At 40.6% G+C, this 25,133-nt stretch overlaps 2 protein-coding genes across 10 annotated transcripts in view; both read left to right on the top strand.

Moving 5' to 3' along the window:
- aak1b (AP2 associated kinase 1b) overlaps positions 1–17,741 on the top strand; it is a 62,996-nt gene extending 45,255 nt beyond the window's left edge. For 7 of the 9 annotated variants that reach the window (XM_015364521.2, XM_015364402.2, XM_015364579.2 and 4 more), the window contains one exon: positions 13,314–17,741. In XM_015364521.2, the coding sequence (XP_015220007.2) occupies positions 13,314–14,134 (821 nt within the window). In that variant the 3' untranslated portion in view covers positions 14,135–17,741. Of the gene's footprint in view, positions 1–1,185; positions 10,352–13,313 lie in introns of those variants that run through there. The other 2 variants (XM_069183019.1, XM_015364847.2) reach the window with 1 other exon arrangement.
- A 760-nt stretch (positions 17,742–18,501) lies between these two features.
- On the top strand, positions 18,502–25,060 carry nfu1 (NFU1 iron-sulfur cluster scaffold homolog (S. cerevisiae)). Its single transcript, XM_015338498.2, has 8 exons — positions 18,502–18,589; positions 20,019–20,128; positions 20,784–20,919; positions 21,351–21,417; positions 21,771–21,885; positions 22,427–22,490; positions 22,948–23,122; positions 23,927–25,060. Exons 1-8 carry the CDS (start codon positions 18,531–18,533, stop codon positions 23,969–23,971), a joined length of 771 nt encoding a protein of 256 aa, XP_015193984.1. The 5' UTR covers positions 18,502–18,530; the 3' UTR covers positions 23,972–25,060.
- The last annotated feature ends 73 nt before the right edge of the window (positions 25,061–25,133 follow it).

Raw genomic sequence — 25,133 nt, 5'->3', positions numbered from 1 at the left:
GTGTAAGTTTAGAGAGAGACTCTGTGGCCAATTAGTAAGTCATTCTAACTTGCCGCAGGCCACAGTCAACGTGTATGAGCAAACTAGGATACATGATATACATGGATTCACAAAGGAAGTGTGACAATTGTAAATTAATTTCATTGCATATTTCAGACATACCGGTACTTTTCATAGACCTGACCAACCCTCTGGATAGACTGCCGCAAGTTGTTCCACCTGTGCAGTTGCAGCCAGCTGACGAGTGTTGGTCAGACATTGTTGTCTCCACTAGTGAGGTGGTCCTACAGATACGTATTGGTCTCGGGCCAGAGAGATTTATAAAAAGACCTCCCCATGGTTTTATTGAAGTTGTGATGTTGTAATCCTAAGTGAATCAAACACTCCACCACTGGCAGAAGACGGACGTGTAATCTCTGAGCCGTTGACATATTACCCCAGAATGGACATCATTGACATGGAGAGCATTGAGCATCCTGAGGTGCAGTCATTCTGCTAAATTATGGTTTCTTATTGGAGTTTCTTGTGCTGTAGCCTCTGAACTCTGAAAACCATTGTGCAGATTGGTCAGAAGATATTATTAACCTGTGAAATGGCATTCTGCTTTCCAGGCAGTGACCTTTTCCTCACAAAGGTGATTTCCTGGTTTCTTAGACCTAGTCTACTGATTGTTGAACAAATAACCTCTCTCGCTAGGCAACTTCTGTCAAACAAGCCAACTTCGGTTGTGCCGATAATCAGTTAAATTTTCTTGAATAACTTTGCGGCTACCTGATCGTTTTGCCAAATGTCACTCAACTCAAAGCAAGTGTATTTTTATGAAATCACACGAAGAGCTCACATTGCAAGGAATACATTTCTGCTCAATCAGCAAATCTCATGATTTAATGTCTGTAATGACTGTGTGCCAAATGGTCTGTTGATGTAAAAATTAGACTTGGAGTTTGCATTGAGATTGTGCATCAGTGTATGAACAAATGTGGAAACTGACATGCAAGTAATGTAATATAAACTCTATAAGAGGAAACCATAAGACCTTTAAGTAGAATAGGTCTCAGTTCAGTACCAGTTCATGCTTTCTCTTTGGCAGGGCCAAGGGACAGCCCTGCTTACCGTATCTCTCTTTTTTTTCTTCTCTCTTTTCTTCTCACTCCTTGCTGCTGTCTCTCTCTCTCACACATATAGGTGGTCACTCTCGCAACAACAGCGGCAGCTCAGAATCCAGCATCCCTAACCTGGCTCGATCTCTGCTGCTTGTTGACCAGCTCATCGACCTGTAGGGGAAGGGGGCGATGCACTGGGGCGGGCAGTTCGAGGGAAGGGGCATCATATAGCTTAGGCCACTTTAATTGGGTCCTCACTTGCAGGTTCCCCTTGGCAAAACCTTCTCCCACCTCCAGACAAACCATTTTCTCATGCACAGAAACCCTTATTTTTTTTTCTGTCTCGTTAATGGTCTTCTGCTCAGCCCGTATACCGTTCCCTCCAAGTTCTCCTTCACCATCTGTATCCCTGTCTTGGTTTCTCCGTATTTTCCAAGTGTCCGAGTGTTCAGATCGGCTCATCTCCCAGCTTGTTTGTGTCATATGTAGTAAGGGTTTGCTGTAGTCAGGCATTCATTTTTCACTTTGTCTGGGCTGTCTGAGATCTGCTACCCAGTGTTTTATGTTTTCGCATAGCAACAGCGCTTTCGAACCCTTCGGAGCACTTTGATATTAAACATGTATTAGTGTGTTTTGGAAAGTTGTTAGGTGGGTTTCTGCAAAATCCCTTCTGCTGTGAAGCTTCTTAGTTCTGTCCACTTTGTCATGTCCTTAGTCTATCCAAAGCATTATCTTTACTTGGATTCCCTGACAGCTTATCTGTACAGATGTTTTGCTACACTTGTCTATTTTAACACTGTTCAGGGTTGATCACACATTGCTTAGCCTCACTGCAGTGTCACAGAAAAGCATCTGCTAGCAGTGGATGATAGCTGAACAGACTAGTTGGAGAACATTTTGACATTTATATAATGTAAAATAATAACCCCTTTGTGTGCCTACTTGAACCCTGCCTGTCCAATGACTACAAATCCCACAATTCCCCACTTACCCATTTCTTCATTACCTGCATAATCCATGACCCTCTGCTCCCTTTGCCTACAACATCCATAGTGCTTTGCTTCATTCCAGTGTTGTCCCTATACTGTCTGTCCTTGTACCAAAGGCTCTTGCATGGAAATTGTGCATATTCAAACACATGTACCAGTTACAGCTTTTAGTAATATGGGTATTTTATTTTCATATGTTATTTTGTGTTTTCTTTTTCCTAAGTGGGCTGGCACACTTATGTTGAAATTCTCACAAATTCTCAATTTTAAATTTGGGAGATCCTGCCAAATTAAGAAACCTACCTGTGTGTATGTTAATATGGGTGTGGCAGATATGCTCTAAACATGCACCTAACATGCTGCAGCTTACAATGGGTGTGTTCAGGATCAGCATCCAGCTGCACTTTAGATTAAGTAAGACTGCAACTTCGATTGCTTGATAAATACATCAAGCCACAGATGTCAAAAGATGTGTCAGAAAGGCATCAAGTCTCTGACTTGGTTGAATCCGGGTAGTGAATTAACATGTACTGTATACATTCTCAGCATTAAATGGTACAATCCTGAGATGGTTATCAAATTGTACCACAAAGCATACTGGTCAGACCATGAAATGCTGAACTATTCTAAGACATCTAGTGATCATAAAAGTGTAGAGTAATTTGTGCATGCCTAAACCTTCAATTAGGTTTTTGCAGTACCTTTAGGAATTTGCTTAGTCATGTGCAGATATGTGGTGAGCCACAGGGCTAGTGGGTAGCGTGTGCCAGTCTCTCTCATTGGTGTTTATGTATCTTTCCTACTTTTGGATCAATAGTGGACACTTGTTACTATAGGTCTATGAAGGTTGTATGATCACAAGGAGCTGGTTGCTGGTCTTGAACACATCCCCAGACTAAATCAGGTTTTCATCAGATACGTGTCTAATGTAAGCTAGATGCAGGAAAAGGTAACCGTTTGATCAAATTCACTCAAGTCCTGCATATTAAGACAATATGTTTTCTTTTGCAAACCAGCCATTGCATTTCAAGTAGTTTCTTACCCTAGAGCTGCTTCTTTCCCGAAAAACAAAACTAATTTTCTCATCACCTTTGGTATATGACCAGAGTTTGCTCCCTGGAGAATTCCACAGACAGATTTGTCAGAGGAATTGCTTGTCTCCTGCAGAATCAGTTACATACTCCATATTATTGTTCTGTGGCTGTTTTGAATTCAAAATTATTTTTCCTCAGATAATTTAACCCATTCTGCAGAAGACAAGAGTCTGTTGAAAATTCCATGTTTGTTGAATTCTCCCAGGAGAGAGATTTAAAACCTCCAACAATACTAACAGTGACAATCAGAAACTGTTAATTATTTTGAGTGTGAAGCACATGCTTAAGGACTTGAGTAATTTTGGATGGGCATAATTGGTGTAATTAGTATGTCTACATATGGTACTGAATACTTGTGTCCTGGACACCGCTATGTTGTGCTGCCCTGCACATGATTCAAAGGCAGAAAAATGTGGAACAGCATTAGTGAGTGTTAAAGCTGTGGGTATTACAACTCCAGTAAGATAACTTGAAAGGGGTAATTTGACGGTTTAGGGGTCACTGGTTTGGGATGCACTGTTGGACACCGAGAAAAGCTGCCTCTCTGTCGAAAGAACTTTGGATAACACTGCATCGGTGGGCGGACTCTGTCCCGATAATAGGATGCTACAGACTGAAAGGGAACCAGGACTGTTGCGCTCTTAAGAGAGTACTCACCTCTGAATCCCCGGGGTGTTTAGCAAAAGATAACCAGGAGGGCGTTAATACTGACTTTTGCGGATCACCTGGACGCTGAACAATTTTTCCATTAAATTTGGTTTTATGTGGAGAGTGGCCGGTATTCCGGATGTTGTGTGCCCAAGCCACAGATGTCACCTTTGTGCCGTTTTCAGTCCTGCTATGCTGGCACTCACTGCCCTGCCCCCTCCCCCAGTGATGGCCATCTCGCTTTCTTGACATTCCTGAAGTTCTTTTTGCTGATATTGTCCATATTTGTTGTTCTTTGGTTTTCTTGCAAAATGATGTATATTGTTAAACTGCAAACCTACTGTAAAGTGTCTTTTCCCCCTCCAGCACATCCTCTTTCCCTGGTGTATAAAGTCAGTTAGAAATGTCCTTTTCTTTTTTTCCCTTTTTAAACAGATAGTATAAGTACAATACATATAAAGTGTTTAAAAGTAAATACAGATATTTCAAATATCACAGTAAGCATAAATGTGAATATAGATAGAGTGCTATAGAATGAATGTATGGAGTATCAATATATAAATATATTATTCTTATGATTACAATGATATATTATAGTTTTAAGAGGAATTCTTTATTTCTGTCTTCTTTATGACACTGTTCTCAAGAGTGTAAAGATAGTGTCCCTATATCTATCCTGTTGCAAGTGTCTTTCGTCTTTTCTTTCTGTGTTTGAGAAGGCGGCCAGCTGTTTATTTCTTCACTGCTTATCAAGCAGAGATGAGAGCAGGAAGAAGCTTCTGAGCTCTCTCCTCTCGGCTTGTCTCCCTCTCTGTCCAGTTTGGTCTGGCTTTCAGCTGGGAGTACTGCGTCACTCCCAGTTGGAAACACTGAAAGGAACTTATCATTCTTGGCTGCTTTCTGTAACCCTGGCCATATGATGACAGGAAGTGTTTATAAGCTAGAACAGGAAGTAGTAAGACAAGAATCATTTTAACCATGTACACCTGAGTGGTTAAAGGGTTAAATTAAAGAAAGTGTGGGATGTGTTCTTCACTCAAATGGTAACATTAAACATATATATATGTTTGTTTATAAGCCCTCCTGTGTTCAGTATGGCTGTTATATTTGTGGAATTGGGAAACAGCCTTTAAGCTCTAAATTGCAAGGCTTTCATATTGACTTAGTTTTTTTTTTTTATTTGTGATTTTGGAAGAGGCAAAACTCCATGCAAAGGAAACTGTAACCTTTATGTTAAATTTTATATTTTTCATGTAAGCACTTATAGTACCTAGCTATATATTTTATACATTTCGTGTAAACACTAACCTAGGTGAAAGGTAACTGGAATGAGTCTCAGTGCTTTATGTGAAGTTAAAGGTCTAATATAGTATATTATATATAATTTTCACATCAGTAATAGACGCAAAAGTGAATTTTTAAGTAATTAAAAATTAAAAATTAGATAAAAGATTTACACTTACATTTTTAGGAGTTTGGGGGCTGTAAGACCTTTAAGGATTTTTTGATAGTGTATTTTAAAGGGTCTCTGTTGATCTCCGAAGAGCTGTTTTTGTTGGGAACCTCTGTGTCACATTTAAACTCTCACATTTAAAACTGGTTTGTATAGAATTGTATGGAAGGGTGCAAAATTCCATGTTTTATGTGAGCTATCCTGATTTGCCACACTGGGGATATCAGTTTAATTGTCGCATCTGTACTTTTGCTTGGCAGGTCGTAACAAACACCCAGCTGTTAAGTAGGCTGCTAAGATTGAACAGGGAAATCATAGCATGCATGTATTGTCCAAAAACAATGCAATGCAAAAACGTCTGTATTTAAACCAACACGCATGAGGATTTTATTCTAAAAGAAGGGAAGAATAAGAAGGGATGAGGATTTTTGTGCAGTCGGTTCAGTTGGAGGTGGATTTATATCAAGTTATCTTTGGGGGAGACTAAGCCAAGCTCTGCGTTCTCTGGCACCATCTGACATTATTAATCTCTGCCTCGAGCAGGTATGTTTTCAAGACACTGCTGCTACTGTGCCGTAGGTAAAAGCCAATTGGCTCCGTACGTAAGTTATACAAATAAGACTTGATACCTGATGGTTGAGTAGGACACCGTCCTTTATATGTGCAATTTCCTCTTAATCTTCAATTGTAGTCTCCTTTTTTTTTTTGGGAGGGTTGACAATATGAGTTGCATCCAGAGTCTGAACTCTTGACATTCATCTTCCTGCAGGGCTGCAGTCTCACAAAACTGCTAATTAACAGTTAGAATTATAGATCGGTATCAAATAATTGTAGACTCAAATGCAAAAAGCCCCTCGCAGTCAGGACAATTAAAGGACAGCTGCAATGTATTTCAGTTCTTGTCACATTTGCTCTCTTGCCCATGCTTCCTGGTTCCTGATGGTTAAATGCCAAACAAGCTGTTTGACTGGTCTGCAACGACCAAGAGAAAGTTATGAATGGGCATACTGATGTGTCTGGGGTGTCCACAGAGAGTATTCGAACCCTGGTGGCTGGCTCCAAAGCCAAGTACATGACATAATCGTTTCTGGTTCTTTACCCTTTGGACAGTTCAGTTTCAGTTTCACTCCTAACATTTTAGTAACCTAAAGCACCTTTTTAATGAACTTAAAGAAATTAGCAGCAGTCTCAGTAAAGCAAAGGTTTAGTTCTAATGAATGCTAAGTTAAATGGTGTGAGACAGGTCAGGGCAAAAGAGGAAAGCACTGAGGTTCCAAAGCCCAGGGTTTTAAAAAAGCCCTGTTATTGGAGGTTTTCCACATGAAATGGGACATTTTTAGACAAGTGAAAGATAGGTTGTTTTTTTTCTTGCACCCAAGTGCATTTTCTCCAGTGGTTTTGGGTTCCTCCTACTTCACAACTGCTATCTCTTGTTTCTTGTAATTGGAGTTAGGTGAGGCTGTGCTCTGTGATGAGTCAAATTTATTTGAGCTGTACAGATAGACATGGAAGCCAATGGGATCCACAAGAAGAGATACTGTTGCCAATTCATCTCTCTTATCCTTGTATTATGTAATATTCAGCAAATCTGGCTGTGATAAAGTTAACAATTAATTCTGTCTGCTTGTCTAACTCCTTCTTTTGACCAGTACCTATTGTTGGTGGCAGCTTGCTTGTATTAATATGAACAGTACTGATTACACTTACTACAGGGCCAGAATGCACTATGACCAATCAAAGCAAGCACTCTTTACTTTTCTGTATATATAAAACGCTCATATTTGCTGATTTTTAAACTTGAGTGGAATCTTTCCACTGTCTTTAATGTGACTTTGAATTGTTTTCACGTGCATCCTGAATGTATGTGAAGACGAAACCTAATTGTCTTCAGCCGTCACCGTGCATTGTACCTTAACCGATATGTAAATGAAATGATACCACTGCTGGGAAAGAGCTGTTTTAATGACTTCGAACAGGAGGAAATTCAGCTCTTCACCTGAGTGTTTGAATTTGTACTAACTGCTGTATGTTCCTGCTAATTCTTGTGTGTTAGTAATAAAGGTGAGGCCTTTGAGTGAGTGTTACTGCTGGAGGGTTATTTTACTTGTAGGACCATTGTAGGTGTGCTATTTTACTTACAGTCTTGCTAAGTTTTATAGCACATTACACTGTTGGGAGTTGGGGGTGCTTTGGAGATTTCTTCTGTGAACTACAGCAAAATTATCCCACTTTGCCTCACCTTTAATGTCTGTCCATACCAGTTGAATACTGGGATATGGGATATGGACTTACTGTATTTTCCTTATTGGTTAGCAATTGGCAAGTGTGAAGAAACAGCAGCATGTGCTATACTGAGAGGCCGATAATAACTGGGTTTTTGCTCTGCTGTCCTTGGCAATGGAAGCCTAAGCTTATAGTTTGTTACCCAATTTCCTTCTTTGTTCCCTTTGAGGGTTTTGTCATCAGCCAACGCCTCAAAGGGGGACTGAAACCAGGGATCCAGCTTCTCATTAAGCAAAGGAAATCAGAACATAAGATGGTTCACATTTTGTCTACTACAAATTAAATTTCCCATTGGAGAGTTTACCAGTTAGAATTTGCTTCAGTACATCTGATAGAGTTTTCATGTCCCATTTTATACTGATTCTCCTTTTTATAAACCAGGGGTGTCCAATCTTGGTACTGGAGGGCCAATGTAACTTCAGATTTGTGTTTGAATTCCGCCCATGATTACCTGAATCAGCTTGTTCCTGGCTTTATTTGGCCCTGGTATTCCAAGTGCTGGTACTTTGGAGAGACATAAAAAACCTGTAGGCACACTGTCTCTCAGGGACCAGGATTAGAAACCTCTGGCATGAGCTATTCCTTTCTGTTCTACTATGTTGAACTGTAGACTGTGGTGATAGTTACTGCCATAACTAGATGTGAAAAATAATTCCTATAATCATAGTCTAGTGTATAGAAGCATAGTGAGAACGGGGTCACGTCAAATGAATACCTTAAACACCCACTTTGTACATACAGTACATACACATTAACTGCATAATCAACAAAACATAGGACAGCACGTTGAAGGAATGGAAAATACAAGGTGAAGGTTAAACATTATTTTGCAAATTTGCTGTGATAAGGGGTTTGGGAGTAGATGCGTGTTGAGAGTTTTCCATCAATGAAACTGTATGTGTGTGGTGGTATTAGTGAGTCCAGTGATGGCTTTGTTATAGACTCGTATGGCATGCACAGCTTCAGGCACTGGCATGCTTTAGGCCAAAGGAAAACAGAAAAGACAAAGGGGTGTGTGGCCCTTTTTTTAATTGAGCCGGTGAAGAAATGCATCCTTTAACATATCCATCTCCAGTATAGTCTCAGCTGCTCCCTCTGTTCGGTCTTTGGACCATGCCTATATTGTGTGGCGATTCTCTTCTATGTTTGTTTTTTGTGTACCTTTAAAAGATATTGAGCCATTGAGACGCATTCATTTCAAGGATGCTAATAAAGTTAAGGAGTTATTGAGTCCATCACTGGGGTTGGACGAGGTTTGGTTAATCCCTGTTCTTGAGATCTGTGGGAATTGTCGGGGTGCTTTTGTTATGATGGCAGTTCCATTGTCAGCACCCTGGTCTCAAAGGCTTGTTTCCTGTGGTACATCTGGGTGAGATCCCCCTTCTCGGCAACCCCTCTTTTTAAATAGGAAGCAGGGCTGATGAAGGAAGATTCTTCCTGATGTCTCTGTCTTCTCGATGGGCTACTGTCTCCTTTTCTTCTCGGAGGACTGATCTTTGATTTCTTCTTTCTCCCCCTCTTCCCGTCCTTCTGATCCAACTCGTTCCTCCAAGCCCATGGAGGCTACAAACATTCCCTGTTTGTAGGGAGGATTGTTTTGTGTTTCTAAATTGGTGCAGCAATTTTAGATTTCCTTGGAACTGAAGAAGAAATATTTGCCTACCTGTAGATTCTCTTCCCCTGCTGTTGTATTTGCGGCGCGTTCGTTTGCCAGGCTTTGGAAGGTCTCGGCCACATGTTTTTACTTCAGTCTTCAGCACCTGCTTGCACTGCAAAACTCAAGGATTCGAGGGGAGTTGTTGATCTGAATGTTCCCATTTTTGCAGCAGCTGAGCTTGCCTTTGTAGAGTACTCTCATTTAAATAATACAGGGTAAAGCTTAAAATAATTCACTTGCTTTCCTATTCATTCTCAAAAGATATGGTGATTTCAAAGATTCTGAAATGCTGTTGCATTCTTTAGCTCTTACAGCATGTCTTTGGTATGAAAGCAGAACATTACAGAGCCTACTAATTGGTGTTTGTATTTTGACCAAGAAGTCAGTGATCTGCTCAGGGATCTGAAACTAATGTTTTATCTACCCCAAAAAATCCATTTAAGGATCCAGAGAAAACCTCAGTCAATCAAACCTGAATATTTAGTGTCTGAAAACAGAGGGTCACAGGTTACTTGAGCAATTTGAGTTTTGCGCTAAGGCAAAAGGATACCGTTCCTTCCTTTTTAAAAGTCAGGGTTAATTGCACTTTGGCTTTTTTGGTGTCATCACCCCCGTGCTTTGGCTAATTAAAGCAGCACAGGAATACTCGCACATTGAACCCTGCTCATCAGACTTGCAGCATGTGGGTCACTCTAGTGTAGTTCTTGCGTAAGCTCTTTAAAAACAAATTAGTAGTGTAAATGAGTGTGTCTTGATGAATGTTGTAAATTGCCTTCACCCCCATGTTGAGTCTCTCTCTGTCCTGTTATCTCTCTACTCTCTCCACTGTACAGCTGAGTCTCTTGCAGATTTCTGTGTGGCTAACCTATGCAATCCCAGTGCTTAACCTTATTCTTAGACACCAGAGTGCTGTATTTCAGTAGAGGTCTAGCCTTGCCAGTAGAAATTTACTTCTGTGTTGCTGTGAAAAACAAAAACAAATTGTACCCTCTCTGTTTGGAAAAAAATAATTATACAAAAACGCCCAGTTCTGTGTTGGAGCAACAATGTATAATTCAATGTGTATCTTCTATTTTTATGAAATGACAAAAAAGTGTTAAATAAACATGTAAATGTGAATGTAACATGGGTTTGTGTGAGAATTCCTTGGCAATACAAAGGGTTGCACAATCTCTGAACTCACTGGTGTTTACTGCTGTGCTGAGTGTCGCATACAGAAAGAATGCTTTTGTTTTGGTTTATAATAAGTGCTTTTTATCAGCCATTATATATCTTGGTTAAGATGCAAGGAAAAGAACTGTTGTCAAGGGCAATTTCCTTCTTCTCTCCAACTTAAATGTTCCTTATGGTTATACAGACCATATAAGGCCATCCAATTAAAGTTGTTACAAGTTAATTATCTGTGGCAAACAAAACTATTAGTGCAAATACTTAAGCCTCTTTCACTGTGAATGGATGTACAAGCCTTCATTAAGAAAAGAGATGCAGATAGCTTTGTTTTAGTTTATTGTAGCTTTAAGGATAAGAAGACCAGCAACATAGCAAGAGAGATAATTAGGGCCCTTTATTTGTACTGTTATACAAATCCAATATGGCCTGCCTGTGTTGTTTGATGTAGTTTACAAAGCTCCCTGAGCACATCACTATAGCTTCATTCATCAGTTAGGCTGATAGGGTCTTTCAGTAATGCAGCAATATGACACTGATACAGCTCTTGTTGCTGTCTGCAAGAGAAACCAATTATACATCACACTCCGGGGTTTGAGGAAACGAGAAAAACAGAACTTCAGCTCCACCTGAGGGTAACAGTGAGGTATTATAGAGTAGAGATGATGGTGGTTTGAATGCAAATAACACTAATACGTCTTTACAATTCAAATAGCTTACTGTTTGTGGCTGGTGAGAGGTAGGATATGCACTTCACAGTATTTGTACTTGTACTTTTGGATCCACCTAATTTGTCCAAATCCTTTTCCATGCAGCCTTGTTCCTTTGCACAGGCTCTTTACGATATCAAGCATTCTAAAACATCTGGAGAAATTCTGATTGTTGGTGGGGGATACAGCAGCCATTTTCTTCCCTTCTCAACTTCCACACAGGCTAGCAAATAAGGCCCGATACTCCAACCACCCACAGTGGGAAAGGTTGGGTGCAGGGATTTTTCCAGAAAATATTTTACAACACAAAAAAGTCACCCAAGCAAGATATGCAAAAAAGAAAAAGAGCAGAAAATGTCAACCTTTTTCTGTAAAGAGAAAGAGCAAAACTTCAGGCCTCTTTCTTAACCAGCTCATTCACTAAAAATGCCTCCTGTAGGCAGGTTCAGGTGCTTGTATACAGTATGTTCCTGCTTATTCCATTGTTCATTTTCATATACTGTTGCCTAGCTCGAGTATATGAGCTGCTAGTTGATGCCTGGATTCCACCAGTCTGGTGTACTTCGGGTTGACTTCAATATTAAATAAGAGGTAAACCAAAGTCCCTACTTTTTCAGGCCAGTTACAGTTGTCTCAGTCTCACTTGGAAATGCAAAACCCTGTTCCTTAAAAAAGTGCACTGAGGCAACAGCACACACTCACAGTTGTCTCCGTGAAACATTCCAGTTATCACTCTCAAAGAAGTAATTGTAGAAAGAAAAGACATAATTGCAAAGAAATAAGTGGTGCCCTCTTTCTGAGGACTTTGGCTAGATCCTTTTTTCTAAGTCCTAGAAAATACATGTTGGACAGTGAGTGAGGACGTCCCTGTACTCCGATTGCTTTCAGGAACGGCCAGGCGGTTTTCTTCGGCTCCTGCACAGTCTCTCTCGCTCAGTGTTCGCACGCACACATGCTTGCTTTTTCGCAATCGGACGCGCCCTCGCCTGCGCTGCTCCCACAGGCTGTCACTAACCCCTTCCTGTTCCAGGCGTCTGGCTCGCCTGCTTCCCTGTGCTGCCCAGGTAAGACTGCTGCCTGTCTGCTCACCCTGGCACCCCCGTAGGGACCTGCGTTCTTCCTCTCAGGCCTGGGCTGTTGTGCACTTTCCCGTGTTAATCCCAATGTTTCTCTGGGTGTTTTTTTTATGTTTTTACCCTGGAGAAACTGGGGTACAATGATGAGCATTTATGGATCAGAGGTGTTACTGTGAGACTGAGAATGTGATTCCAGCTGCAAAGCAAATTGCAGTATAATGGTGCACAAATCACAGGCACAAACTTTCAGGAAATCAATCCTTTCCAAGTAAAAGGACCTCAACAATTGTAAACTACTATACCTACAGTAAAATAGGAATGTCTTATTCTTTAGTGGAAATCCCTGTTTTCAAATGCAGGAGAATTTGGAAACCTGCTTGCTTTTTTACACAGTAGGTAAAGAAAGTCTGTCAGCAAGGGATTCTTGCAGTGGTCACGTCACAGTCTGTAGGACTCCATTTGTAGAAACAAGCTTATCTGTCTGTTGTAGCTATCTTTGTGCTGCTCGGTGTTGAAGTGTTGTTAATGTGTACATAGTGATCAGAAAATTATATATTGTGCTATTGAGCATCACAATTCGTCTTTGGGATTAAGCTGTCTTTCTTTCCTGGAATGCAGAATCCACAGACCTAAATCTATTGTGACAGGCCTTTTGGTTTTGATTGCATTGTTAAAAGTAAAATAATTACAAGTACCTTGACTTTTACAACTCACTGGTGTCAATAAATTAGACCCACAATGGAGGTGCAGTGAGAAGTAATTAATTGTCACTGATTACTGTATGATTGTTATACTTCATGAAATAACTCAAGTAGGGAGCTGCGTCAGCATGTGTAGGCTGCAAAGGAACAAGTAAAGGTTTATTCCATGCTGGAAAGAGAAGAAAGGAAACCACGTTTCGGCTATGGAGCCTTTCTCAGGTGTGAGCAAATAACTTTATGAAAAAAACTGTTGCTTCTTTGCATTATCTGCTGTGGTGTAATGATTAGAAAACAAATTAAAATAAGGGAGTTAATAGTCACAACATGTATAGGGGTTTAAAAAAAAAAGATAAAGATACCTCTTTGCAGAACCCACTCTGCATACTGAATTCTTGCATCTTTATGTTCATTCTGCCATTTCTTTATTGGCAGATGTGCAGAGGGAGCCCAATGGCTATGGACTGCTGTGTGAAGGGAGCAGCCCAAACAGAAGGGTCATCCTGGAGTTTGACAGCACTGGTCAGTCCCAGCCCTTCAGCTCGGGGTCGCTGCACTCCAGTGAGGAGGAAGAGGGAAGGGAGAGTGACGGAGAGGAAGATCACCATGACTGCAGTGGCTCCAGACCCCTCCTGATGGATTCTGATGAGGAGGTGGAGCAGCAGCAGCAGGTGGAGCAGCAGCAGCAGCAACCACAATGCCAGGGGGCCAGACAGGAGTCTGTTGAGCTGCCCCCAGCCTCTCATCTTCCCCAGCCCACCAGGGAGACCATGCTGGCTCCTGACATCTTCTCGAAAACAGTCTTCCAAGCAGAGCAAGAAGAAGGCAGTGATGTTTTCAGCAATGCTCCTTTCCTCAGTCGCCCCCCTGTCCCTGCAGATCAGCCTGATGTCTTCCTCCAGGCTCCATTCGGGAAGAAGAAGGAAGCTGGCAACTCATTTCCATCCCCCCAGCCTAGAGTGCAGCACCCTTTCCAACCTTACCCCAGCCACGGGACCCCAGAGCAGGCTGTCCTAGGCCAGACAGCTCCAAGGTCATTCCGCCCCCAGTCCCTCGCCAAGTATTCCCGGCACTATGACGCCCCTGTAGCCCAGCAGCCTGTAGCTGCCCATCGTGTAGTTTCCAATGTGGGCCGGCAGGCTGGGGTAGGCTCAGTACCCGTGGCTCCAAGGCACTCCTGGACTTCAGAAGTGACCGCTGCTGATCCGTTCGTTTCAGCCCCTTTCCACCTTAAAGCTCCTAAGGAAAAGCCCTGAAGATGTAGCAGGTAGCCAGGCTCCTTCACGTGAACTCTTCTCCCTGGATCTTTGCCAACCAGAATACTGGGGAGCTGTACATTCATACTGAAATTCAGTCCAGTTGTACTAGTGTATAATTCCTCACAAAAGCTCATCTTTTCTTTATGAACAGGGTGTTAAGCTCATCATTATCATGAGGATAGCAGGGGCTATTAAAGACTCAAGGACGTGAAGGCGTCAACCCATCATCTACTTAGTGTTACATTGCTACAGGTTACAGATGAATTTTAAGAAGTGACTTGGAGTCAAAGCAAAAACCAGATGACCTTGCAGATTGGACAACTGTAACTTAAGCTTGGAACTAATGCTCTTAAAGCCAGGGTCTTGAACTCCTGACCTTGACAGCAATGGGCAATGTCTTCAAGTTTTCATTCCTCACCTACCTCAGCTCTCCCTTTTCCTCAATGATCAAATTATTCACTTAACCTGCTGTGCTTTTCTCCAGGTTTCAAGCCAGCAAAGACCTTAATTTTGGAGTTCTTGGTTCCCGTTCATTGATTAGAGTCTATCCTACAAAATGCTTCAATACGTACAAATAAGCAAGTACTAAAAACTGGGACCACTTAAGGAATTGTGGTAACCTGAGACATTAGGTGGGATTTATCTCATGTTACGTTAATGTCCCAGATAGCGCCAGTTAATTTTTCTTGTGTAGTTCAGTTGAGTGATATGCAGTTTTACCTAAAACCAAAATCATTTTGTGTCCCCTCCCCTTTTGGAATGGAGTTTAACATCCCTGTATTTTCTCGCCCGGGAGAAGGTGTTACCTAAATACACACAGTACCTCCCTTTTCCAGATCAATCCCGATAGCCCTCTGGGCACATTATTGAAGTGAAGACTGGTAGGTGGTAGCGACTTCTGTATTCTTCAACACTTATAGGTGTTGGTTACAGTCATTCTTGTTTTTCTAGCAGTCTAATAATCCTTCCCTACCTTGTTTTTGGGCTTCCAGTTTGTCTTGGGAATATTCTAGGATTCTTTTCCAAAAATGATTCTTGAATGCATTACTGATAGTCTCACGTCTTAACTTATTAGCTACGTTTAGAGGCATTTGAGCACTGTATGTTTAATATAAGTGTGAATTCACAGTACTCCGTGCATAAATCTCAAGACCCTGTTCACATGGAGTCAGGTTAACACCAAGAGGAGCTGCTAGTCCATTGTCACTATGAATCGCTGAGTAATTACTAGACGTCTCTTGTATTTTACCACTTATGTGAGAACTTTCAGACAGGCTGTATGAATTGCTTTTCTTTTGTTGTTGTAGTTTTTGTTTTGTTCTGAGGGGTGTTGTTTTTTTCACTACGTGATCAGCTACAGTCTCCGTCTAAATGGATACGAAGTGTGGGGAGGGAGTGGGGCCAGCACTAGAACACACGTCCCCATGTCATAGAATGGAAGGCTCTGTTTTTAGACGTTTGCTCTGTGCTACAGATACACTTGAATTCCTGGTTTACATTTGGGGTACGGTCGCCCTCCTAACTCCAACTTATGACTTGATTTTGTTTTTGTTTTTAGCTGTGCGCATTGAAAGAAAAATCAACAATCCAAAATGCTGGCCTTGTCATAATTCAGTGTACCTTTTGCAGAGGAATCTCCTTTTTATCATCCTTGCGATTATTGTACAACAAAGTGCTGAAACTGAATGCTGCTGACAGGGTTGCAGGGAGACATGCAGTTACAATTCTGAATATGCAAGCAATTGGGACCTGAAGCTAAGCTGGTGTGTTCTTGACCTGTAGGACTCTGAACACTATAGAAGAGCTCTGTAACTCAACACTAGAATGTAAGCATGGCTACAAATGAGAGGAGGCCATTTGGACAACAGGACACATTTGGTTCTTAATATTTTATTGTTTTGAGAATCTCATTTGTTGAAAGAAACCAGGTTTAGTTCCAGATACCAGAGAATATTGGTGTAAAGAAGTGCCTCATGTTTTCAGTCTTGAATGCAGTTCCTCGGAATTTACACTGGTATTTATTGAACTTAAAGCAGTCTCTTGCTTTGACTTGGCCATGTGGCTTTGAGGATCTGAGTTTGTATTAGGTTTTCTCAAGTTCTACAACCTTCATTACTAGAGAGATTCAATTATTTCAAATTGTACACTGTTCCTTTTAGGACAGGTAGTATTCTGCTTACTCCTCAATGCATTGTGACCAATAGATTCAGTTCCCAAAGGTCACTATATCTCTGAGTATCTTCTTTTTGTGTTCATTGAATACCTTAATCTTGAAAAGAGAGCAGCAGATTCACAGAAGGTGGTATTTCTGTTGCACTACTTTCAAAGTATTTGTGACTTCAGTGAAAGCTTTACAGTGACATCATAAAAAGACATTGTACACTGGTTAAGAAGACTAGTTGACTTTTTTGGAGTAACCAAAAAAGCATTTCTGCTTCTATTTAACATGTACATGTACACTTTAAATGGTGTGGATTCATAGATCAGCTATTCATTGTATCAGTAATTGTTATATTACAAAATTCACTTAGGAGTTGAACTGGAAACTGTTCTTTGCTTGGAAATGCATCTAACATTGACCTTGGGTTTTGGTAAAAGATTTTGTGGATGTACCTTATCTTTCATCACATCACTGGAGTCCCACGAATGAAACTGTTTGAAGTAAAAACCTAAAATTAGATAAGGTAGACAAAACAAAATCTCCAGAAACTTAATCCCAAATAACAACCTTTTGAATTTCTCATTTAAAGCCTTATGGCTTTTTGTGACTTAGTTTTTTATAATTTAGGAAAACGTGTATAAAGTACATGCCTATGAATTCTCTTAGCTCATCCATACAGAGACAGAACTGTGTTGAAGACCGGAAATGCAACTAGTAGGTAATACAGATTTCAACTTGACTTCTCCAGAAGAGTAAGTTCAGTGTATGTTGCAAAGACTTTCTTAGTAATTTTTTACAGTCTAAACCTACACCCTTCCCACTCCGTTAGTCAAAATTGTGAACAGTGATGTGTGAGCTAGACTGTTACATGTTACCTAATGTGCTACATCTCACAAAGGGCCGAACTCATGCCACAAGTCAGAAGTTTGCACTACTTCTTTCTCAACATAAAATGTCTGCATGTAAAATTATGAAGAGAAAAAGAGTGAAAAGAACACTCCTTTGACTTCCTGCCTTTGTTTAAAGTAATTTTTTATATAGTTGAGATTAAGCTAGTTTATTACACTTCTTTTTGGTAATATTAACATTAATGGAAGCTTTTTGTATTGGCAAATACACCTGATGTGCAAACCTGCCCACAGTGGTATGTGGTGGATTGTTAATCGGTGAGTTAACAACGTGTTAAATGTATTCCTCGATCCAATGTGCCTTTTCTTGTCTTACTTTCTCTTTTCTTTGTGCAGGGGGCCTGTCCCCCCCGTCTGCGTGGCCAGGCTCTGGTCAGGGGCTTTTGGGGTCTGCGGAGGACTATCCCATTCCCCTGTTCTAATTGTGAAGGCACTCTGTGGAGATACTTGATTGACCCAAAGCACTTGGCTGTTATCGAATGCTGTCATGACAAGCTATGTACAATTAAAGAAATAAAACATGAAATGAAAGGCAGTTATTGAACTTGGTACATCATTGTGTGTGTGTGTGTGTGTGTGTTTAGGGGAGGAGGGCATTACTATATCTGTGAAGAACTGTGAGTTCCATCTCTTACTGCAATGTATATAAACAAAAGCAAATGCATGATCTTAAACCTTGCCAAAACCATTTTGTTTTACGCCTGCTCTTACCCCATGCCCAGTTTCATCTCAGTGGTGTGTACAGTACATTAGTGAATTGTGACAGTAAGTCTTAAAGAAATGGAGGTCAATGGGAGGTCTTCACAATGAACAATAAGAAATGAAACGAAAGTCTGTCAGTCCTTTATACTTGGGTTTGTTCAACCGTTTGGAATACACATTTCAAACCTACAAATTCACTCAGGAGAGTTACTCCAATTCACTTTTTGTTTGCAATAATGCTCTTTAAAGCCTTTTAGGTAACTTTTATGTTTAATTATCTTAGTATAAAGAAGCTGGATCAAATCAAGACTTCATGTGGCAAATTTAAAATGTATGAGATTACATTAGCTCTGCAGATTATAGATGGGCCTGCAGTTATCTCAAATGAGCGATTTGTAGTGCTGAAACGTTTGTAAATAACCTATATAGAGCTACATTTTAATGTCAAATGTATATTTTGTGTAATATGATTTTTAAGTAACATCTTTTATTTCCATGTATATTTCTACGGCTTATGAGGGAAAAAAAAAAGGTAAACCCGATTCACTTCCAGAACACCCACCAGAGCGACTTCCGCCCTTCAAGGTGAAAGGTACTGTGGGTAACAGTGCCACTCACAAAAATGGCGGCCTGCAGGTTTGTGGGACGAGTTCTGAAGTTGTTAGCGTTTAAACAGTTGCAGTAAGTTTTTTACCGTCTCTTGATTTTAAATTGCTAAACGTGCTTAACCTGACTTTTGTTATTTTATTGTCAAGGCAGAAGATTGAAATGTAGCTAGTGCTGGTAGGCTTTTCAAGTCGTTAGTCCAGAGATCTGCGTGTTTTCCCATGATAAACAAGTTGGCACGATTTTATCTTATTTTGCACTACTGTTCTGCAACTGCAGATTGTAACTTGCTGGGTGCTAGTGTGGGATTTTGATGCGGTTTACAAAAATAATTCGATTTTGTGCAACTAGTAAGATTAAACATTGTGAATCTCTGGGAAATGTAGGGTTCGCTGACCTTGCTCTCTCAGCAGGTTTACAATTTCTGACTGTTTCCTCACTTAACACCTGAAAGAACTGCCGTGGAGTTAAGTGCCAGAAGACACATCAACGCGGAGACTTGTTATAAATGTAGATATTGTTATACAAGGGAATTAATGTCGATGGTGTTATTAAAAAAAAAAAACTTTCGCAAATTAAGAATGAATTGGCTTTTTTAAATCACCCCAGAGTCTATAATCCGCACGAATAAAATTCCTATACGTTTAATGAAATGCTTTCCCAAGTAAGAAGATATCGTCTTGACTTGACCAGTTTGATAATGACCTGAGAAGATGACTTCCGTATTCCGTGTACTTTGCCAGTTTTACGTTCGGAACTGCGAACATAAAGGGTGTTATATTAGTGCTGTCTTAATTGAAATAACCAGTGTAGGAAACTGTTTCTTATTTCAATACATTACATATAATAAGTGTCCAGTTACTCCATACTCCAGGGCGGCACGGTGGCTCTGTGGCTAAGGATCTGTGCCTGTGACTGGAAGGTTGCTGGTTCAAATCCCGCGGCTGGCAGAGGAATCCTACTCCGTTGGGCCCCTGAGCAAGGCCCTTAACCCTAACTGCTCCAGGGGTGCTGTACAATGGCTGACCCTGTGCTCTGACCCCAAGCTTCTCTCCCTGTCTGTGTCTCCATGGAGAAAAGCTGGGGTATGCGAAAAGATGAATTCCTAATGCAAGAAATTGTATAGGGCTAATAAAGAAACATTAAACATTATTAGAAAGCTTGGGATTCGTTCAGTTTTGTGACACTAGGGGGGCAATTGTGAGCTGGTACAAAAGAATAAGATGGGTATATCGCACCGTAAATTAACAAAGTGAAAGTACTTTGAATGTGTGGAAACTCGCGTTAAAAGTAAGTCGTTTTGTGCCACGTGTTACCAGGCTGCTGGAGCACCCAGGGAAAAGCCATGCAAACATGGGGAGAACATGTGAACTCTGTACAGAAGGTGCCTCCTGCCAGAATTAAATACGGGATCCAAGAGCTTTAGGCAGTGGCATAAACCTACGTCCCACCTAATTGGAAAGTTGTGATTTCCTTTGAGTAGATTTTTGTCCTCTCTCCCTAGCCTTGCAGAAGCCTCTGTGAGGGTCTGCCGGTACTCAGGGCTGTGCTGTGCCATACAGAGCACACACACCCGGAGAAGGTGGACACAGCTGTCGGCTTCACACATTCCAGGTATGAGTGCCCCGGGAGACACCGTTTTCACTGGATTCATCATTGGCAGATGTTGCTGGAAGTCAGGATTGTTAGAGCAATTGTTAACAAGTGTGCAAGATTGGCTTGCAAATGTGCCACAGGAGTATGAATGGCTTTTGAAGGTATTTTCGTTTTTTAGTTATATGTTGTAACCAATAATCCATTATGGAAAAGGTGAAACTGGCTTAGTTTGCCCTAACAAATATGAAATTCCCATCAGAAGGTGTTATTGCAGATAAACATATATGAACATTAAAACTCATACTGTATACAATTTAAAACTGCACAAATTTGAGATTTTTAATGTTGTTTGCTACCTTGAGTCTAATCATCGATGAATGTGATACACTCTAGTGACTTTAAATGCTGCATAATCACTAAACTGCATCATTAATAAGAATAAATTGGGCTCAGGTGATGTGGTGATTCACGATAATTGTCAATCCTGCTGAAAAGAAACACAGGAAGGAAGGATGTCTCATTTTGTGTGCTCCACTATGGTTTATACAAACACGTGTTTTATAGATTTAGGTTGTGTTCATATCCAGATGCATTCATATATTGACTTTACCTGCAGTCTTGATGGACAATGATTTTTGTCAAGAGAGGTAAGAAATGTTTTGTTGTTTTTTAGTAAGAAACATGTTCATTCAGACCCAGGACACACCCAACCCAAACAGCCTGAAGTTCCTGCCAGGCCGAATGGTCCTGGAGTCAGGGACCATGGACTTTGCAGGATACAAGCACGCCTACTGTTCCCCACTGGCCAGGTAATGAAATGTCCATGTTCATTAAGACCCATACATATCTCAATTGCAATAATAGATGTTATTTTAAAATAAATGATCCTCCAAAATATTTTTTGCAGTTGATCTCAGATGAACCAATTCTGCCTTAAAAATGCAGTTCATAATTTTGTAAAACGTGTAATTAGGTTATCATCTCTGGAAAATATCCTGTTATTGATAGATGCTTCCATGCATTTTGTAGAAATGACCACAACCTTCTAAAATATTTCTGAATGTCATGTGTGGCTGTTTTTCTCTTAAATTTGTACATTCATTGGTTCTATTATTTTGATCCTTTTCCAGGGACTCCAGTTGTAGGTGTTTGATTTCAAGTCAGCTTAAAAAAAAGCTGTTCTAATAAATGTACTGTCTGTGGTCTCATTCATTCCCTGCAATTTCTTCCTCTTTTTCAGGCAGCTCTTCAGAATTGAAGGTGTTAAGAGTGTCTTTCTGGGGCCGGACTTCATCACAATCACCAAGGTAAAACAGTGACACCTAGAGGAAAGTTGAAGAAACTGTAAGCTCTAACTAACAGTATTAGGTGCATTCAGGTGACGGCAATTACTAAAGCTATGTCAGCTAGAACTGATTCTATACTGTGGAGTAAAACATTTCCTGCCTTGTAAGCAAGAGCTCTCCAAGGCATGGATCTTAGTGGTGTGACAAGATCTAGAACTGTTTTCTTTGCACTCAGCCTACTTTATGGGTGGTTTTTGAGGATTTTCTTTCGCTTCTTCTTTCCTGCTCCCCTTACCTGTACCGTAACAGCTTCGTGCTTTAATAGTTAATCAGAGAGAGCGATTTTTTTTTTCCATCCCTGTACTGACACCCAGGAAGACGCTGATCTGGAGTGGAAGGTGATGAAGCCTGACATCTATGCAGCCATCATGGATTTCTTCAGCTCAGGGCTGCCAGTGGTCAATGAGGACACCCCTCGTGCAGATACAGGTACCTGTCCCCTTGGAGAAGGTACTTCTGGTATTAAAAAGACCAGCAGGCAATAAATGCTGTTTCCCAGCAATACTCCCTAATAACCTGACCTGATATCAAACTAATATACTGCCATGTTGCTCACACTAGTTACCCAGATGTACCCTCGGATTTTCTACTACTTTTGCCAAACAGAAATTCTAATATCCAGAATAAGTCCACACTGTGAGATCTGTAACTATTGAACATCCTCTTTCTTTGCTTTTGTAATTAACGGCATGAAGGGTTATGGCTATTTCACTGACATTTCTGGTTGTGCCTGGTTAGTTTTGCTCCCCGCCTGCACCTGTATCCCTCATTAAAGGGAGACAAAAGGTGGAATTTTGATGAGAAAATCACCAGTGTTTAGGCTGATGCCCTTTCTAGTAGAGCTGCTACAGGGCCCCACATAAAATTCAGATTTCAAATGTGTAAATTGCACAAGAGAACAATCAATCTCATGAATCTAACATTGTTTGAATGCCTGTTTTTTTTTTCTCGGTGATTCTCGTCTCTGCAGCACCCTCAGAAGAGGATGATGAAGTTGTCTCCATGATCAAAGAGCTTTTGGACACCCGCATCAGGTTCTGCCTAATTAACAGTACTGTTTTGGTGGTTGTTAATAAACTACAATGTGTATAGGAACAAGAAAAGTTTTATTCCATGCCAAAAAGGGAAGAAAGGAACCACAGCGTTTCAGCTGTGGAGCCTTCTTCGGTTGTGTCACCATGCTCTTTTCAGCATGGAATAAACCTTGACTTGTTCGTTTGCAGCCCATGCATGCTGTCACAGATACCTACTTGAAATCCAATGTGTATATTCAAACTTCAATTCATTCTGCCTTCCTTGGACAGTTTGTGCCTTTGTTTTAATTGTGCCTCCATTTCACAGCCTTTCACAGTTGATTAATCGTCTTGTGTACTTGAATCCACAGAATCAGTCAGAAACAACGCGAGACTCTGTAAACTCTGCTGTACGTTGAAGTGGCTCTTGCCGTTTCTGATTCTGTTCTTTTTTTCTCTTCTTTTCCTCCATTCCCAGGCCTACAGTTCAGGAAGACGGCGGCGATGTTCTTTACCGGGGCTTTGAGGACGGGATCGTGAAGCTCAAACTGCAGGGCTCCTGCACCAGCTGCCCCAGCTCGGTCATCACTCTTCGTAGTGGTATCCAGAACATGCTGCAGTTCTACATCCCAGAGGTGGAGGGAGTGGAGCAGGTAGGCACCGGGACAAACACAGGCACTGAAAGTAACATGATGCACCCCCAATGTTCATGTTTAGGCACAGACACTGAAATGGAAACATGCACATACACATGATTAATGATACAGATGTATGTTTTGTGGTCAAAAATAAAAAAAAACAAACAATTGAAAGTCTTTTATTAAGGTGTTGGGGATCATGCACCAGTATGGCCTTTATGTGCCATGACATAGAATCTACCAGTGTCTAGAGTTCTATAAGACGGATGCAGCACTGTTCTTCCATGAGAAAGTCAGTCAAGTCATACCTGGTTAATAGAAGAAAATTCTCTCTCAAGCACCATTGCAGAATAAATGCTCGATTGGCTTCAGATCTGGTGAACTGAGAAGGCCATGACATCGAGATAGTAGTGTCATGCTCGGCTGTAGAGTTCTTCAGCTTGGCCCCAGGTGTGCCATCATTCGTTGTTCAAGAACATAATAAAGGATGATTCATCTGTCCATATCGCATTTCTCCTGCTACTCTGTAGACCATTGCCTGTGCTATTTGCACAACTGGACTTTCAAACATGCATTGCAATGAGTGGTTTGTGTACTGCAAGCCGTATAAATGGCTGACCCTGTGCTCTGACCCCCAGCTTCTCTCCCTGTCTGTGTTTCATGGAGAGCAAGCTGGGGTATGCAAAAATACAAATTCCTAATACAAGAAATTGTATATGGCCAATAAAGTGATCTTAAACCATTTCTTCACTAGCAACCAGTGAATAACAAAGGCAGTGTCAGGCAATGACTGTAATTCATCTTTTTTTGTTGTTGCAGGTAAAAGATGAGGAGGAAGAAATGGAACAGGGGACCAAGACCTGAGAATGAGTGTATCAGGCCCTGGCTAAGATGTGTGCATTGCTACTTTCCCCCTCAACCCTTTCTGTTGAATCAAGCAGGTTCAGGAACTAGTCCACCATCCCAGTGTTTTAATGTAGCTAATTTAAGACGGAGTCTGTAGTTCTGGGAAGTGCGTATGTATAGCCAGAATCACACTAAGTTTTAAGGAAAAAAAAATCCATACTCCACCATGGAGACGTTAGGTCACTGAGTGACAGACAGTGTGTGCTAGAAAGAGCTATAGCTTACCTACAGCCCCCAACTCTGTGCTGCATTATTTTTGTGTCCGAAGAACCAGGCTTTTGAAAGTTTTTTTTAATCTTTAGGTTGAAAGTGTTCATTAGATCTCCTTGCATGCTTTATAAATTGAGACTTGATATTTATTATGGAAATGATTGCAAGGAAAGCAGGCCTAAATTGTGCCAATATTCTTGGCTGCAGTGATTCACATGCCAGGACTCCTGCCCAAAATGCTTTTAAATGGCTTATTCTGATATTTTCCAGTTTTTTTCAAATTAAGTTAAAATAAGTAAAAATATTATAATATGTATTTAAAATATACTGTTTCTTCATTTATATCAAATGGTCTTGGTATGTTATTGGGAAACAGTTGTGTAAATACTATTTCTGTTAAAGATAAGAATTTGCTGATTAGATACTTGAAATTGTCACTTTTATTAACTTATATTCTCAGAATGTGGAGTTATTTTGTATATGTGAAATGCTTCGTTTCATGACCAGTACCAGTTATTTCACATCAGAACAGAGAAGAAATGTGTCCGATAAAAGTTTTTAATGAGAATTGTTACCTGTGAATTCAGACTAAAAGTCTATGGGATTGTTAATATGGTTTTAAACTGATTTGCCCCTTTATGCAAGACTGTTTTGTGTAAGATGTTGTGTAAGAAACACTGAAATTGTAGGGATATTTCTTGAATTGGAAGTGTAACAAGAAAGAAAAGTGGCATTTGGGATCTCATTGTCTCATTTTTCTACAGAGAAATGTATTTGCGTTTCCTCAACAAGATCGCCTATATTTAGCAATACAAATGCATGCGTGTTTTAGTGTTACACGTGATACCTCAAGTAAAAAGCACATCACTGAAAGAAAACTCCAAAAGAACATTAAGTGTGAACAAATGTT

This window comes from Lepisosteus oculatus, chromosome 2 (genome assembly GCF_040954835.1).
Source record: "Lepisosteus oculatus isolate fLepOcu1 chromosome 2, fLepOcu1.hap2, whole genome shotgun sequence".
In the NCBI taxonomy this organism is placed as follows: domain Eukaryota; kingdom Metazoa; phylum Chordata; class Actinopteri; order Semionotiformes; family Lepisosteidae; genus Lepisosteus; species Lepisosteus oculatus.
This window is presented reverse-complemented; position numbering and strand designations above follow the sequence as displayed.

Bases quoted from the DNA above. Each gene is read 5' to 3' on its own strand.
- nfu1 (XM_015338498.2), top strand. From the start codon at position 18,531: ATGGCGGCCTGCAGGTTTGTGGGACGAGTTCTGAAGTTGTTAGCGTTT. The intron at 21,418-21,770 runs GTAAAACAGTGA...ACTGACACCCAG, and splicing joins ACTTCATCACAATCACCAAG to GAAGACGCTGATCTGGAGTG. The intron at 22,491-22,947 runs GTTCTGCCTAAT...CTCCATTCCCAG, and splicing joins CTTTTGGACACCCGCATCAG to GCCTACAGTTCAGGAAGACG.